General features: G+C 30.5%; 2 protein-coding genes across 2 annotated transcripts in view; both read left to right on the forward strand.

Moving 5' to 3' along the window:
• The window catches only part of LOC143222415 (solute carrier family 12 member 2-like), a 63,405-nt gene that overhangs the window by 7,585 nt on the left and 37,121 nt on the right, over positions 1-18,699 (forward strand). Inside the window, exons 2-8 of the mRNA XM_076448916.1 lie at positions 12,032-12,103; positions 12,805-12,880; positions 14,021-14,116; positions 14,740-14,879; positions 15,148-15,261; positions 16,218-16,329; positions 17,685-17,809. Coding sequence (XP_076305031.1) covers positions 12,032-12,103; positions 12,805-12,880; positions 14,021-14,116; positions 14,740-14,879; positions 15,148-15,261; positions 16,218-16,329; positions 17,685-17,809 — 735 coding nt within the window. The remainder of the gene's footprint in view (positions 1-12,031; positions 12,104-12,804; positions 12,881-14,020; positions 14,117-14,739; positions 14,880-15,147; positions 15,262-16,217; positions 16,330-17,684; positions 17,810-18,699) is intronic.
• Positions 181-6,047, forward strand: LOC143223845 (uncharacterized). The gene is given in 10 exon segments (XM_076452325.1): positions 181-201; positions 928-1,058; positions 2,420-2,541; positions 5,304-5,459; positions 5,462-5,607; positions 5,610-5,694; positions 5,697-5,856; positions 5,858-5,918; positions 5,921-5,968; positions 5,970-6,047. Coding segments are annotated over 10 exon segments (1,008 nt in total).

Consider the following 18,699-nt stretch of genomic DNA (forward strand, 5'->3'; position numbering starts at 1 on the left):
TTTTATTGGTGTATTAGTACACTCATTTTAATCATTACATGGTATGCAGAAACTGCTGTGGTAATTAACCATTTAAATATTTAAACTGTTATCTTACTTTAGCATCTTACTGTCCAATGTATATTTTCAGGTATAAACATTATTGATCACATAGTTGTAACTTCAGTGTGAAAAATTAAAATGAAAGATGTAAATGGAGACGTATGAAAATTGTGAGGTCATATGGTTGCATTTTATTCATTGTGTTTTATTTTTAAATTAAATGTAATGGTCATTATTTTCTATGAAGTTTATATTGTATTTATGAAGTATTGAATAGTGACTTCAGATAATTTACCAGAAATCCTAAATTTATAAATTCACCTTCTGTTATGTCATTATTTCTTTCTACATTACTTACTACACATTTGAACTTGTAACATTAACATCAAAATAAATATGCAAGTTAAATATTTTAATCTATTGTTAAAAGTTAGTCACGAAATTTTAAAAAAGAAACACTGCAGTACTGGTGACATAGAGTTATGTCTCTTTAGATTAAGATATTTAATCTAAGATAAAGATTTAAAAGTTAAGATAATTAATTTTCAAATTACTTGTAAAATAATTATTATCATTATAATTTAATCTGTTTAACTACAATACAACACAGTTTGTAAACCTTCTCACTTGTATGAATTTAATGCATTTAATATTAAATTAAATACTTTCTGATTTTATCTGTTTAAAAATATAAATTGTGTATTCATAATGCTTTTGCAGTCTCAGCAGTATGAAAATTAGATCTGTTAATACAAAAAGATCTGCATTAAACCTATACAAGAGAAATGAACTTACATTTCTTAAGTCGTGCTTTTTATCTTATTTCGTGCTATTATAACATGAATGTATTTTTTTAATGTTTTGTTTCAGAGGTGAAAATGCCAGATTCCAACAGTTATTAGTTCCCAGCAACCCTCCATTGCTACACGCTCAATATTGTGGGAGAAAGTTGCAGTGGATGCTATGATAGAGAATAAAGATACATATGTCAGGTACAAAACTGAAGGTGAGATAGAGTATGAAATTATATTTAAACAAAAGTGGAAGTTTAACAGAATAGATGTAACTACTGTTCTTATTTTTATAGCAAATAACCCTCATTTTGTATGATACTTTACTGAAAGAAATATTTAGGTACAAAATTTCTGTCACTTTAGGTGGAAACTCAAACACTTTAAACCTGAAAACAACAGTGACATTTAATTGAAAGTAAACTGGCTTATATGTTTAGCAAAAGTCTATTTACAATGTTTTAACATCATAATATGTTGTATGTTTGAAATTAATTATTATCTAGAGGGTTGCAGTTCAAATCCTCATTCCACCAAATTTCCTTGCTCTTTCATCCATGGGGGGTATTAAAAGATGACAGTCAATCCCATTATTTGTTGGCAAAAGAATAGCCAAAAATTCGTAGTGGGTGGTGATGACTAGCTGCCTGCTGTTAAATTAGGGATAGGTATCTCGGATAGCCTCCCATAGCTTTGCACAAAATTCAAAACAAACCAAATAAACACACAAATAAGTAGTCAGAATATGATCTAACAGCAAGAAGTAAATTGTGTTAGGTTGTAGAAATATCTTCATAAGTTAGAATAGAACAATGAGATTATATTGAAATATATCTTACCTAATCTTTGTTAACAAGCCTCACAAATAATATTAATAAATTATTTTAACATAGTATAAAACAAAGATAGTAAAACTTCCTAACAAGCTATTTGAGTTTTGTTGTAACAGACTAAATAAAATACCGCTAACAACCAGGATTAAACAAACACACCTTATTATATATAACGACAGATATATTAAAAAGTTCAAACAACAAGAATACAAATTTTATCACTTACATCAACAAAATAATAATAAACTAGAGTCTGACCATGACTAGGTACAAACATTAAAAAAACAATACCACATATATCATTATGTAATTAATATCAATAAATATTAAAAGAATTAGGAAACAGAAACTGAAGAACAAAACCCATTTTCAAGAGAATAACACAATACTTCAGGATTAAACCACTTCAGTATCAAGTACAATATTGAACAATGATTTGCAATAATTTTATAATTACATCTCATGAACTAACTAATTTTTAAGATCAAGGAAAGGCTTTTATTTTATGGTTAAACAACAGGGTCGCATTTCACGTGCCAGTTGTTATCATAAATTTATGTAATCTTTAACAGCATTAATATTTGTACATATATACCCAAAATCAATATGTTTTATATAAAAGGTGAGTTAGTGCTTAATGTAAGTGTAAAAATTCAAATTGAACTGAATGATAGAAGAAATAATTAATGAATGGCAAACAAAACCATAACAAGTAAAAGTAGAATTCTCTAGTCACAACTTATTTTACAGGAGAATCCAATCTCTATACCTTGGTAATATTGGAGCACATCGTGTTGTAGCAACAAAATTACCTGCTGTTGGACACCACAGAGGAGCCATGATTGCTGCTGGTAACACAACAACTCGTCTGTTGGGTAACTTTTCATTATTATTATTATTATCTCCAAAAAATAGATTATTGTTATGAAATATGTTAACTGTTATATCATACCACTAATATATTTATCAATGAATAAATTATTCAGTCAAGAAAACTAGAATCAATTATTCTTAACTTCCCCCATTTATAAAATAGCTATTTTTTGCCTATTCAGCATTAATTACCCAGTTTTTATATTACTGTGACATAGAAGTTAAATTTTGTATATTAACTTTAAAAAACTGACATGACAGTGATATATATTTGTAGTAGAACCCAACAGAAAATACTAACCCCCACACATGGTGACTTGAAGCTGATTTCCCTTAACACTATTCAATTACAAATAGTTAATTTATTACCTGCCATGTCCATCAAATGAACTTTAAGATCTACAAGTACTTTCATATTCCTATTTAATGCCTATTTTGTTTGAACACACACTGTATTGTGTATTTTTTTAATCTTATTCAAATAAACAACTACTTCATCCTTTTTTACTAAAACTAAATTAAAATGGAATAAATTACCTTCTATATGAATTAAAACACCTAATTATTATTAACCCAAGTAATTCCTGTTTAGAATTTTTCCTGTAGATTTTTGTCAAGTGCACAATTGTATTTTAACTTCATTTTTTTTAATACATGACACCTTATTGTAACTAATTATATACAGGCTTAGTGACAAATGATGCAAAAAAAATTAAGAATAGTCTAGTAAATACATTTACTTTTCAACTTTGAATGGAATATTGTAACCTGAAATGTGTTGTTTTATCCCTTGAATTTAGTTATGGGTGAACTTTCAACTGTACAAATATTTGTATAGGTGCACAATTTGTGATCAACTGAACTCTAGGAAAACGCCTCATTGTATGTTCTACATGATTTGATAGAGAAGCCGATTGTGATCATAAAATTTGTGGGGAATAATTGTATCAACAATGTGATAACATTGTTAGCATTTTATAATTACTGATACTTATCATTCTTTTATAAGCTAAACTAGTAGAAAGAAATAGTAACAGGATTTTGAATCCTTTTAAACTAATGGTATAATGACCCAAATTAACTTAGTTGTGTAAATCATGTTATAGCATTCTGCTAAGTTTATTATTCTGTATTATACAGTGGACCAGTCGTTTAATTATTACATTAGATTTCTTCCACAAAGGTACATTAGGCCTTTGTATCAAAAAAAATTATATTTTCAGTTTTACCTTTGGTGAAAATAAATCTGTGACATAATCATTAAAATTGAAATGAAAACTTTAAAATTTGCCTTGCATAATTTTAGCACAAATATAATTTAGGATATTGCATTTATTTCATACTTTACTATTTATTTTAAAGCATGTTTAAAATTTATTTAGTAACAATCATTCTTTCTATTAACATCTACAGTCTTATACTGCTAGAAACCAAGTTTCTATACCTGTGGTGGGCAGAACACAGATAGCCCTTTGTATAGCTGTTGCTTAATAACAAACAACTTTCTATTGACATAAAATTGATGTACAGAGCAAAGGAAGTATTATTAGCATAATTTTAGAGTAAAGAGAATCATAGCATGATATTTTCTTGGATTTAGATGATTTCTAAATTTATTTACAAATTTGATTTCTAAAAAATATTATAAATGGTTTACCTAAAAAGGATCTGGTATATGTAAAAATCACTAACCAACTTCTGTTATATTTATTTTTATAGATTTTTCTTTAAAATAATTCTTCTGGATTGGAACCTGATCCTTTAGAAGATCCTTCTACACAACATTATTCAAAAAAGTCACCTGTATAGAGTATTTGTAAAGCACTTGATAAACATTAGCACAACAAATTTTGCAAATTAATTAAAGCACATAGTGTTGTAAATTACCCTTGTAATTTAAATAGATTAAGGTTAAATACTAAACTTCTAATAGTCTCTTTCTTCAAATATAGTAGTAACTGAATGTGCATGGTCCATTGACTGGCCCCAAATTGAAGAAGTAATGTTAACTGTAATTCCTATTTTATGAACTGTATTTTCAAAAAAAATGTGACAAGCTTTCAGTACACAGTACAAATCTATTGTACACAAAAATTAGATGTGTAATCAACGTTTTGTACTAAGGATGTGTGTGAAATGGCAAAGTCAGTGAAACTTTGACAAATAAATCAGAGTGCAAGGTGATAAACGAAATACTTATCTCTTCATACAGCTTTCAGCTTACATTTTCATAATCCCACAACCTCTTAAATTCCTATGTAAATATTTTTCTGTATTTGATATATTTTTTTACTCTAGCACAAACTGTTCTGAAAGTGAAATCAGTAATACAGGGTAACATGAAATTTTGATAACTCAGATATCTGGTGCATAATATCATGCTGAATAGGGTATATATCTCTCAGGTTAAACTGAAGATAACTTAGGAAAGTCAAAACGCTGTTCTCTGCTTTATTAGTAAAAATTTTAGTACCAATGCCAATCGTTTTGAGATTCATAAATTCTTTCTTTTATTTACATATTAAACCATGTAGAACTGTTTTGTAAAAGCTGATTAAACTGATATATCTTTACCAGTTTGGTTAGAAGAAGAATGGTATTTTCATTAATGTGTATTATGTGTTGGTTAATTTCCAACAAAGTGATATCTCATTGAGTTTTTAGTTAATTTTATTTTTTTTGCTTTCACATTTTAGTCACAGGTTTAATATACATGTAATTGTAAATTACATATCCTGTAATCTTCTGTTTTCCCTCCTTACAGGAGCTTCCAGAAAGTTGAATATGTTTTTTCTTGTTGGTATTGGAGGAGGTGTTCCTCATTATACAAATTATTCTAAACATGTACGTTTGGGAGATGTTGTTGTGTCAACACCCCCAGAGGGTCAAAATGATAAATTCATATACATGTATTGTGAAAAGACCAAAACTCTCCTGAAAGCAAAACTTCAACAATTGGCACACTGAATGACAAGTATAACATCAAAAGATGGTGTCCACCAAGCCTCTGCTTACAAGAAATAGCACAACAACTCTGGACCCAGGGATTACATGATGCTAAACAGCAACCATGGAAGATTACATCAAACATGCTTCAGACATGTTAGCCAACCAAGAAGCTGACTTTAAGCGACCTTCATCAGATACAGACAAACTTTCATGTCCATTGGGGGGAAGGATGTCATTGAAGTTGGCCATCCTCAAGCCCCCGAAGGAACAGTAGAACATCGTCAACCAGGAAAGTCCATGATCCACTTTGGGGGTGTAGCATCTGGAAGGGTATTGATGAAAGATGATGCAGTGAGACAGGAATTTGCTTCAGCAGGGGATTTTGGCTTTTGATTCAGAATTTGATGCTGTCGGAATCTATGGAAATCGTGAAAAGACAACTATACTTTTTTATCGGGAATATCAGATTACAAAGATGGAAACCAAGAACAAGGAATGGCAACCCTATTCAGCCTTAGTAGCAGCAGTTTTCATGAAAGCTATAATTGGATCCATGTGATGACCAGGAATAACAACTAGTTAGACATACCGCCTTTTTTTCCTAAAAAAATGTTTTGTCAATTTTACCATTCCACTACTTATATGTTGTTTTGGTTAGTTGTCAAGATTAAGATACTACAAAGACTTTTAAATAGCATGCATAAGTTATTTTATTGCCCCTCAACACCAACCACTGTGTATTTTTAGTTAATTGTCTTCAATACTTAGATTTGCAGAAATTACTTTAAGAAAGATACATTTTTACTTTACATTTTATGAACGTTATTGCTTAATGGTGAATTTAATTCTGAAAAATAAAATACATATGTTATATATGCTAATAAGTTAGGGAAGTATTTAAATATTAGTTTTTTTCTTTTACCCAGGAAAGTTGTTTAATACTTATTCTAACTTAAAAGGACTTGTGGAATTTTTATTATTATGCATATATTTAAGAAGAATACTTCATTATTTAATGTTCAGTTTTCACTATGTATTTTAATACTTGCATAGTTTAACATTGATGAAATAATGAGAATCTAATTAAAATTCATAACCGTCTTTACAACCTATAATGTGAAGAGTAATCGAAATATCCTGATTGTATGTCAAAGCCAATGATAAAGTTTCTTGCAGATTTCCAATACACTTTACATAAGTATCAGTTATAGTTTGACTTCAGAAGAGAAATATATATATATATTATTTCTACTGTTATTGGATGTTCTTCTTTTTTTGTGTAGATGTATGTATGTTGTGAAATGTTGAAAGAAAGTTTAAAAGATTACAATTAGTTAAATGTAAATAGCTTTTTATTAATTTTAAATTGTACACATTAAGTCATCTGTTTATTATGTCACTTTAGTATTTATTTGAGGATTTAGTCTTAAAATATGTGTTTAGTTTATGTGATAAAGAAAATTGTATAAATTTGAGAATAGTTTAAAACCTGTGTTTAATCATTAGATGATATGCTCTGTTTCTAAACATATTATATCAGTTTCTTAGCTCATCACAGAAAATTAATAGGTAAATTTTCAAAGTGTTAAAATCAATGTTAAGAATACATAGAAAAATAGATTAACGTAATGTGTGTTAGTTATTCTGAAGTATTATTATTAGGTAAGCATTGACAAACTACCATGTACATTCAAAGTTTATCACTACCAGTTAACTTCTAGTTAAGTTTTAACATACAATCTGGACAGCTCAGATTTCTGATCTTTTCTTTTTTTTACTTATCTTATTATCCTTTGACTACAGTAAATATTTAGAAACGTTTTATGGTAAAGTTTAAAGTGCTTTAATATTTTACTGATAAGGTTTTATGTTGCAAGTACTGGAAATATTGAAATTTGCTTAATGCTTACAAGACTGTTCCATAAATTCATATTACTTTGTTGCCATTTCCTATGCTAAAACTGCTATATTGTTATAATTAATTGTTAAAGACCTTTTGTTTTACAGTCTTAAAGGTTAAAGTTAGTGTCACTGACAGAAATATTTTAATACTAATTATATGTAAAATAAATTTGTATTTGTTTGTTGAACTATTAACAAAAGTAATTAAAAATATTCATATCTATAGTTTAAAATGTTTAATTATCATTTGTAGCTTTCACTTAAAAAAGAAATGTATTTCATTAAAAGCTAGTTATTTTTAGGACTTAAAATGTATATTTTTCGTTTTGTTTTAGGTCTTCTAAATAACATGCAAGGTCAGAAAATTTGAGGTCTAATATTTCAACTGCTGAAAATCATTTACTTCAGTACAACTGTCAGACAGTTATGACCCATGTTTTCTTTGTTCTAACTTATTTAAGTTTACACTTATCTTTTTGAGGTTCTTCTAATAACTGTATTTATCAGCAGTGCATGTTTTGTGTTCCCAAAGAAACTTGAAAGTTTTGTAACAAAACTCCTATTGTATAAAAATGTTGTGGCTAGGAACAAAATTAACAAATTAATGACAAAGTTCAAAGTTACACTCTATCATGTTTTGACATCAACACATGAAACTGTGAGGTAATGCAGGTAAGTGTGTATTCTTTGACTAACATACATGTCTTGGAACAGGGAAAAACTTTTAGCTTTGCATTAAACAGTGTTGTTTAAGCCACTAATCTTTGGCCCTAACAAGCTCAGATGAATCATATTATCAAATACAGTTCAGGCTGCACTAGTTTCTAGAAGTTCATTAAGGTAACATAAAAATTTTTGAAAAAAAAAAAAGATTTTCCAACTTTTAAGGACCAGTGTGAAACACAAAAACATTCCACATTTTGAAATTTATAGCCATTAGTAAATTCTTTTCTGTAAATTTTCTATTTAATTTTCAGACTACACAGATTTTAATAAGGCTAAATGGCAATTTCATGCCTTTATTTCTTTGAAAAGTATTAGTTCTCCTTACAATTGTCATGGTTCATTATGTTTCAAATACTAGAAACAATACTTTAACACAGTGTTTGTTAATACGTATCATTAATTTTATATATCATATAGTTGATCTGGTTTGTGGTAACCACTGACAAACAATTGTATGCTATGCCTTATCTCTAATAACATGTCTTTTACAGTTTTGAGGCTAAGCAAAAAATTGGAATAATTTGCATACCTTTACTAAATTATTGAATATATCTCAGTTCATGCACTTTCTAGATACTTTGTGAATATTTTTTTAGTTTTGGTATGCATTTCAATTAAAAATATTTCACGGCTCATGGTAATTTCTCTCTGTTTATAATATTGCAATATCAAAATTTTCATTTATGTCGTTCTTAATAAAATTATAATAATAAAGTTAATAAGAATTATTGCTAAGAGTAACAAGAGTTGGTTTATTAATTTTGCGATGTTTATTTCATTTTGTTGTTGGTACAAAATTACGGATTCCAAGTTTTAAGTTTGTACAAATTAAAAAAAATATTCATTAAAATAAATAATCATTGGGACATGAAAACTACTGTTTTCGTAACTTATTTTATATATGAAATGATAATTCAAAACGGTTGATTTTTTTATGGTTGGGAGGAAGAGATCTGGTTTTAATCTGACCTTCCAAGGTCGCGCACAGCGACCAAAACAACGGCACACACCAGACTTTGGAAACTTGGTAGCCATAACAGTGAATGAATATTTGGAAAGTCGTTTGAGAGGTTACGCATTCGTTCAACTAATTATTTTTTAAAATGGCCCTTCACGGCCAAGCGTGTTAAGGCGTTCGACTCGTAATCCGAGGGTCGCGGGTTCGAATCCCGGTCGCACCAAACATGCTCGCCCTTTTAGCCGTAGGGGCGTTATAATGTGACGGTCAATCCAACTATTCATTGGTGAAGAGTAACCCAAGAGTTGGCGGTGGGTGGTGATGACTAGCCGCATTCCCTCTAGTCTTACACTGCTAAATTAGGGACGGATAGCGCAGATAGCCCTCGTGTAGCTTTGCGCGAAATTAAAAAACAACAACAATTTTTTTTAAAATGCAAATGAACAAAGGTTGGACAATAACATTTCTAGCAAATCGTACAAAAATATATATAATCAAATGATAATTGTTAAAACTTGGTTTTCTTTAATTCACTTCGGTAAAAATAAGATAATAGGATACATTATACATATATATATCATAGCTATTAATTATACATACGTATATTGTAGTTGTATGGAGTAATATAGTTTCGTCAAAGGATATCAGGAAGTCATGGTTTTGTTGTTTGTGTTATGCAACTTTTACTGGAGAATGTCTGGTAGTGACGTAAAGAAATATCGATTGACGCAATTCGTAGTAGAACAGCACTGGTGATACGAGACATGGTGCAATACGGTTTTTTAATAAGGTTTCACAAATTCCTGTTGGTTAACGCATTGTGGAACAATGGTTCAACGACGATTTAAGATTAGTCATCACGTGAACATATTTTGTTTTGAAATATTGTTGAAAAAGTCGGAAACCTTTTTCTGATGTAAAAAAGTGAATTGCGCTCTCGGTTTACTGCATCATTTACTGGGATGCCACAATCCATATCTTGTAAAATGGTATCGTAATGAGGAAATGACAAAACAGTTGAATCATATATAATTTGGCTTTACATTACGATTTGAGCTAAAATTTAAATTATTGTAGAAACTTAATATTTATTTCCCAAGTGTTGAAAGTACACGTCGAACAGATAAAGATCGTATTATTATTTATTTATTTTTAATTTTTCGCGTCTTTGTGGTTTGGTTTGTTTTAAATTTCGTTCAAAGCTACATGAATACTATCTGCGCTAGCCATCCCTAGTTTAACAGTTTAAGACTATAAAGGGAAGGCACCACCCACCGCCAAACCTCGGATTACAAGCCGAGTGCCTTGACTACCTGTCAACGCCTGGTCACGTCTTTTTGAGGATAGAATATCGGAGACACATGGATGCCATTTGTTTTAAAAGACTGTGTTATATATTTTCATACAGATATAGCAAACGTATGTTTAAGCTGATGCTTTGAAAATATGATTTTTATAGCCCAGTTCTTTCACAGCAAGTGCTTGACTAATTGTTGAACGTTGAGGTCTGAGATCTGACAGTTAATTTAAATGTGGCAATATAGAACATTGCGTTTTGGAAAAGTGGTTATTTATCAGCGGCAGTGTTTCTGTCATATGTTCATGCATTCACGTATTCCATACATAAGTAAACTCTAGAAAATTTAGGGATTAATTGTTCAAGCGTATAAATAATTTATGCACGCGAATTTCCTATTACACACAGCATGTGGGATAGTTTTGGTCTCAGGTATACAAAAGTCACAGAGCTTTTAATTTCCACGAACCCCCTCAAAAAATATAAAGTATATGAAGGTTTTGTTTGAGTTTCATGCAAAGCTACACGAGGGCTATCTGCGCTAGCCATCCCTAGTTTGGAGGGAAGGTAGCTAGTCATCACCACCCACTACCAACTCCTGGGCTACTCTTTTACCAACGAAGAGTGAGATTGACTGTCACATTATAATGCCGCCACGGCTGAAAGGGCGAGCATGTTTGGTGCGACCGGGATTCGAACCTGCGACCTTCGGAGTACGAATCGAACGCCTTAATATACTTGGCCATGCCGGGCCATTTAAAGATTAATGAAGCTGACTTTTCCTGTAAGTACTTCAAATAAAAGGTTTTGTAGATTTATTAATTACAATATGCTCACGACTGTGACATTTACAAACTTGCGTATCACATGTCATACTGAAATATATTACGTTATTTTACCCCTTGCTACGTTTTCAGTATCATAAATCATTGATTGTCATAATTCCTCAACCTACTAGCGTATAGCGTCATTTTTGCATTTTGTCTGTATAAAAGCTTGAAGGAAAGTTACAATCTTTGTATACATCAAGTAACAATCTAAATGGTAGGGTTGACTTCATGAAATCCGTTTGTTATATATTGCTTTTGAATATCAAAACGATAAAAGGGCCTATGTTTAAGTGTGTGTATTTTTCCTTATAGCATTTGGCTATTTGTGGAGTCCACCAACGGGAATCGAATCCCTGATTTTAGTGTTGTGAATCCATAGACTTGCCGCTATGCTAGCAGGGGACCTTATATTCAATAAAGAAAAATAATGATGGTTTACCTTGAGCATGTTTTTGCTTTATTGTAGTTTGGGATAAACTTTACGGTATTTAATATTATCACCGGATAAACTTGTGGTATTATTCTAACCTAGCATTAAAACATTTTTAAAATCTTTAACAAGCTTTTAATATGTATATAAAGTGTTTTTACATTTGCACTTTGTTTACTTTCATTGAAGTGCACGAAATGCATATATAGATAGTAATGTGTGCACTTATTATAAAAACAGCTAAAGGCAAAGTATTATTGTGATACACTTGGATTATTCTGGAACTATATATACACCATCAGTTGTCATCTTAGTGTTAATATAAATTAATTTTTTTACTAGTTGAAATTCGTGTTAGAAAATATTTTCATTCTGTATAACTATTGTTGTCTTTTTCTAGAATCACAAATCTCTCAAGAGAGAAGTGGTTACAACAGACACTATAAAATTTGGTTGGATACAAGGAGTTTTTGTAAGTAAGCTGTAATATACGTCTGACAATGGATTTTGAAAATTGTTCGACTTATGGACTTTTATTATGGAAACAACTTTTTTTTTAATTAATTGATGTTTGATAACGTGCAGGCATAAAGTTAATATGTATACTGGTTAACAAATTAAAATGCTGTAAATAATTATATTGTACTTGTGTTTAATAATTATTTAATGTGGTGATTACGTGCTGTTAATAAATACCACTTATTTGTCCGAGTTATAGTAATTTATTGTGTTTGATGACCAACTTAAGCATTCTAGTTCTTGTTAGAAACATACCCAGATTATTGTTGTATATTCATAACAGTGCATTGAGGTAGTTATGTGTTTGGATAGTTATGTACTGGATAACTTTGCTTAAGCAATAATTTGCCAGATAACTATGTGCTTGGGTAGTTGTGTACTGAATTATACTGGAGTCAACATTATATAATGCAACAGATTATGTCAGACTACTGTGTAATTGTTAGACAACCTAACAATGTACAAGGATATGTAATTTATGTAATATTTAACTGTCACTAGGTTCAATCTTTGTTTAGATACGATTCCTACTGAACATTTGGGGTGTTATGCTCTTATGTCAGACTACTGTGTAGTTGTTTGACAGCCTAACAATGTACAAGGATATGTAATTTATGTAATATTTAACTGTCACTAGGTTCAATCTTTGTTTAGATACGATGCCTACTGAACATTTGGGGTGTTATGCTCTTTATTCGGTTGTCCTGGGTTGTAGGACAAGCTGGGATTGGTGAGTCAGAACTTTATTTATTTCTGTTTGTTAATTTTATTATTTTTTGTTTTACCTCAGAAACTGAAGCAAGGTATACATTTTAACTACCCAATGTTTTACCCAGTTTGTTTGTAAGAATTCCAGTTTTGTCTTTTAGTACATAAGCAATGCAGTATTTGACAACAAAACAGTTAAACTGTTATAATTCTTAACTTTACTTAACAAACTGGAGTTTATTAGGAGGCATTTCTCTAAGTGTAAATATTAGTAGCTTGAGTGAAGGTGTGATTGGAAAATATTGAGGTAATAAAGTTACATTCTGCAGATATAAGCTGTGATCTTGTATTTTCATGATGGCTGGTATGTGTATTAGCACTGAAGATGACCTAAGAAGGTCGAAACATTGTTCTGTACTTTATATCTATTAAATCGCTAACACCCACACCAGCAGTCTTGAGAATACATTTTTACTTCAAGTGGGTTTTTCGTAATCACGAAGCTGTGATTTTATTTATGTTTATAAAAAATTAAACTGTTTATTTTTATAACTACATATCTGAAATATACTGACATGCTTGTTTGTATACATATGTCTTTATATACATGATGGAGCAAAAAAGACCGTACCCTTGTTTCCTTTGTAAAATGTTTAATTTCTAAACTTACAGTCTGAAGCAAATAATAATTAAACAAGTCCTAATCATGTCCATACGTTTTCTTTAGAACCAACTCTTTAATACAGTCGTACGAGGTATTTTTAATACCAGTTATATCGACTATGCAATAAGTTTTTTCCCCCACTGTTTATATGTGAATGTGTGTGTTAACTTAGCTGTGTTAGGTCTGCTTTGTAAATGTTCAAGTACATTTATAGTATGAAAACTGAGATGTTAGTAGTTGAGGACATTAACTGCTGATGAGTTTTCACAGTTTGGATGATAGATACGAATCTTTACAGAGTAATGTCCATCTGCAACAGTAGTTTTTCTCACTTTTGAAAATCTTTTTATTCAGTAATGCTGCATGATTTGTTTGCTTTTGTGTCATCTGATTAAAGCAATGATCAATAATTATAGAAAACAAAACTAGCATCTGATCTGTGGTTAATTCAAAGCATATATTCTGACTCCTTTTCTTGTGCTTTGCATTTGGTTTCAGGGCTAGCATGTGTTGTCATTCTTCTGTCCATGGTGGTTACAGTCTTAACAACAATATCAATGTCAGCCATATGCACCAATGGAGAGGTAAAGGGAGGTGGGTCATATTGTTTACTTTAATTGTGTCTCAATTGTTTTCAGCTTTGCAGGAACTACAGATATAAAACTGAAAGTCGATTCTACTTCTTTGTTATTTCAATAAACATTTCCTGTATAAATTATAATGCAAGCGAGCCAATAATCTAGTTCATTGTTCAAACTCAACTTGGGAGTATAAACTAGTTTAAGTAAACATAGTGCTTTATGTACGTTTCTTATTGTGCATACATCTTAACAAACTGGTGAAGAGTGAGTACAATTATATTTGCCATAAGATATCAGCATTAGGCCTACTATTGTGTTTGTTGTATTTCAATGAACCCAAAACGCTCTGGAATGAGCAAAAGAAGGCTATTGGCAATGGATACAATGAATATAGTGTGGTTGGAATACTAGTATTATATGCTCTTAAGATTCTTAAACTTTCTGAGGGATCAGATATAGCATGTAGCATTGAAAATATATATAATAGGCCTAATACTACTGTCTCATGGCGAGTATAATATACGTAAGTCTTGTTTTTCAAGAAATCTTTTATATTTCAAAATTTTAAAACTACTAAATAACTATTTTATATATATGACACTTAACAGTTATAAAACTATATTTTTATTCCTTTAGGTGGATCGTACTACATGATTTCACGGAGCTTGGGACCTGAATTTGGTGGTGCCATTGGTTTAATATTCTCTCTAGCAAGTGCAGTTGCTGTGGCCATGTATGTTGTAGGCTTTGGGGAAACCTTAAGAGACCTGCTTCAGGTTGGTTATAAACTTGTATTTCTCAGAAATACGTATTAGGCTTACACAAATTGAACTGTAGTAAATATTATGATTTGACTATTTTAAGATATTTACCATATTTTGGCTACAAAGACAACTTTCTTCTGTGTTCTTGTGCAGCAAATATGTTCCACTAAACGTCGTCGTACTGACGAGATGAAAAATTGTGGTGCTAAGAAGGAAAAAAACATTTTATCTTAATTAATTTGAGTTGAGTAATAAAAGAACAATTCTTTTTTATTTATAGTCCTATCAACTGATTATAATTGATGGAGAAATGAATGACGTCCGTATCATCGGAAGTGTGACAGTAGTGGTTTTGCTTGGAATAACAATGATTGGAACTCAATGGGAATCAAAGGTAAACTGTATGAGTATTATCTGTCAGAAATGTTGAGCTTCAATAAGATGCATATATTTTCTGTTGTTTCTTTTATTCTATATGTATTCAGAGTAAGTCAAAACTAATCAGTGCATTACATTTCATCAAACAGTTTTTTTTTTTATGAATCAAGTAAATAATTACAAAGCTTCCTACAAAATGTGGAATAACAGGTGTATTTACTTTTATATCAAGGCAAAAAAAGAATTTTGTGCCTCAAGAAGCAGTGAGCAGACACATATCGAAAACTGACAAAACAAATCATAAAATTTCTAATTTCTGTTTTCATAAAATTGTTGCCTGAAATTATAATTAGCAGCCAGAGTTTAGAATGTAATTGTTAATATTTTTAAGTGGTTAAGTTTAAGGTAAGTAACTAATTTGATGCAGTGTGAGTCTGTTTTGTATAATTACACCTTGTGGATAAAACAGAATAAAACCGCAACTGACACTTAATTTTCACAAACAATAATTAAAAACACGTACAATGTTTCTTAAGCTGATTGTGAGAGGATTAGGTGTTTCTATGGCAACTGAAGTATCACTTTTTGTAACTTTTGTAAACCTCTCAAAATCAGTATATCAAGTGTGACATCTTGTGTGAAAGTATTGCTACTAAAGTCGGGCTGTAATGTCATACACTAGTTTCAAATGGACAGAAAAATATGAAGTTTTTTTACTACGAAAAAAAGTAAAAGAAGTAAAAGACTATATATATATATATGAGGTTAAATAGTTTGATCTATTGAAATTAGATTCTGTTATTAAATAAGTGTATAGATGTGACTATATATCTGTACATATGTATGTATTCAGTTAGAACATTGAAAGCCTCTTAATATTTTGGGTATAGACTAATTACTATATATTTTCAATTTTTTTTAATATTATACAAAATTTCAAAGATAGCAATAAACATCTTTCTTTTTTTTCAGGCTCAGATATTTTTGCTTGTTATACTTTTGATTGCTATGGGGAACTTTTTGATTGGTTGTCTTCTTTCACCAAACATCACCCAGCAGGCTAGAGGGTTTGTGGGTTGGGATGGTAAGTTTTGGTCTTGATACATTCTTTCATATTTTGCATGTGTTGTTACTACTTAAGCAGAACGGATTATAACTCTTTTTCTTTGAACCTATGAGCATGCATATACATACACACATTGTTTGATGCACTTCTTATGTAAGAAAGAAAGGTAGTTAATAACATATTTCCTAAGTAAAATAATAATAGTAAATTTAGTCCCATTTGAAATGTCCCTGATTTGAGGAAGTTAATCTCATGAATGAGCTGGAACAGGGGTGCTCAAATGTCTAACCCTTAGATCCCTTTTAAACTAAAGTTTTTCATGGACCCTCAAATGTGTTTTCCTTTTTCTCGTGATAATGAAAAACCCACTTGAAGTAAAAATGTATCTGAAGATGATTTAACAAAGTCAAAACATTGTTCTCTACTGTATTTTAATAAAAGTTATAATACTCATACCAACCATCTTGAGAAAATAGATTCAAAGAACACAAAAACACCTTCCCACGTTTTGAACACTGCAAATCAAATAAACACAACATAACCATAGCAAACATCGAGATACTAAGTAGGGAAACAAATATAAACAAACGCAAAATCAACGAAGCCCTACTTATACAGCAACTAAAACCAAAATTAAACCAATATAAAGGATCATTTTTATAACTATACTAATTAATAATATAACATCCACCTGCAACGCCCGTTTATACTCTTGTGCCTACGACATGTTCGGCAACGGTCACAATCAAACTTTCTTAACCTGAAGATGACCTAAGAAGGTCAAAGTTTGATTTTATTGAATTATTCCCACATTTAAAATGACGCAACAATATTAGTTCAGTGCCTAGCAACAGTTATTAAAGTTTTTAAGAAAATGCAATGTATACAAGCTAGTACAAAGATATCAGAAGTTTTAACCAATCATTAGTTTTCCTCATTTTGTTTTTGGACATGTATGATGTTAATTTATTCATAAAGATCAACATCCAGACCTAAATGAAAAGAGTTATGATGGTCACTTCTCACTTTTTCTGTTCATCAGTTGACGTTGAAGAAAAAAGTTTGTCGTTTTTTTAAAATATTTGCGATTCCATAATCACTATACCTGGCTGCTTGCATCTAGTTCTAGTGGTACCTTCTGTGCCATAGTTTCAATTTTGTGCCTAACACATGCATGTGTAAACCAATCTCTTCTCAGTCTTTGTTTTAAATTTGGAAGTGTAAGGTGCTCTTAATCAACAGTTAATTGTATAAATATTTATGCATAAATACCAGTTATTTCAAGTTGTACTCACAACTATTTCTTGTGTCTGATGATGTGGAACATTTATGAACACTGTATATTGACGTTTAAATACGTTTGGTTTTGTCAGTTGCTTTGATCAAAGAAAACCTTCGACCCAATTTCCGTGGAGAAGATTTCTTCTCTGTGTTTTCGGTATTTTTTCCAGCAGCAACAGGAATCCTAGCTGGTGCAAATATTAGTGGAGACCTTGCCGTAAGTCATACACATAGTAAATGTGATTTAAGCATATACATTGATTAAGTTGTGCATTATATTTCTGATAAATTGTTTTTACAAGACCAAATAAATGGCACAGACAGATTTCTAAAAAAAACCTATGAAAAAAGCAGAAGATCTACCGCAAGAACAGATGATGTCTTAAGATGAATATCCTTAGTGATGTTCAAAATTGGTACAGATGGTTTGACATTGTTTTATTTCATTGTGGAATATTGTATCCAAAATAAATAGAGCTGTGCTAAGAATGTTTAACTGTTACTAAACAATGGTATGTATAAAAAGATTAAAACCACTGCTCTTAAGACTTTGTGAATTGGTTTAAGAAAAAAGTAGACTTCTTAAGCCTAACTCCCCCAAAGGAAAAAAATTGTTAGTTCAAGTAGTTTTGTAATTTCAAGATTTTATCCTTTACCCAATGTTCACAAAATCGGAGATCTACAGACCCATAGTTTCAACCGTATTTTTATCACATAAGTATTTTATCACATAAGAACACTTATCTCTTTAAACATTCCGTAGAATTTGTTAAACAGATACGTAAGACTAATCTAAATAGTGACGAATGTTTGCGTTCTTTTACATTGTATCACTATTCACTAAAACACCTATTGATGCGTATACCAATTATTCTGAAGACTGATTACATGCAAACAATGCACTTGTCACTGAACTTGTAGACACAATAAACTTAACAAAAACTTATGTTTTAAAATTCGTATTTTCAGTTTAGTAATAAGATCTATAAACAAATAAGGCTTAGCTGGGTTCTCATTTATCTCCTATGTTTTGGAATCTCTTCATGGGTAGATTTAAAATTGATGCTTTAAAGAATGCTGAACTTAAACCAGAAATATGGATTAGGT

This window comes from Tachypleus tridentatus, chromosome 8, assembly GCF_004210375.1.
Source record: "Tachypleus tridentatus isolate NWPU-2018 chromosome 8, ASM421037v1, whole genome shotgun sequence".
Taxonomy (NCBI): Eukaryota; Metazoa; Arthropoda; class Merostomata; order Xiphosura; family Limulidae; genus Tachypleus; species Tachypleus tridentatus.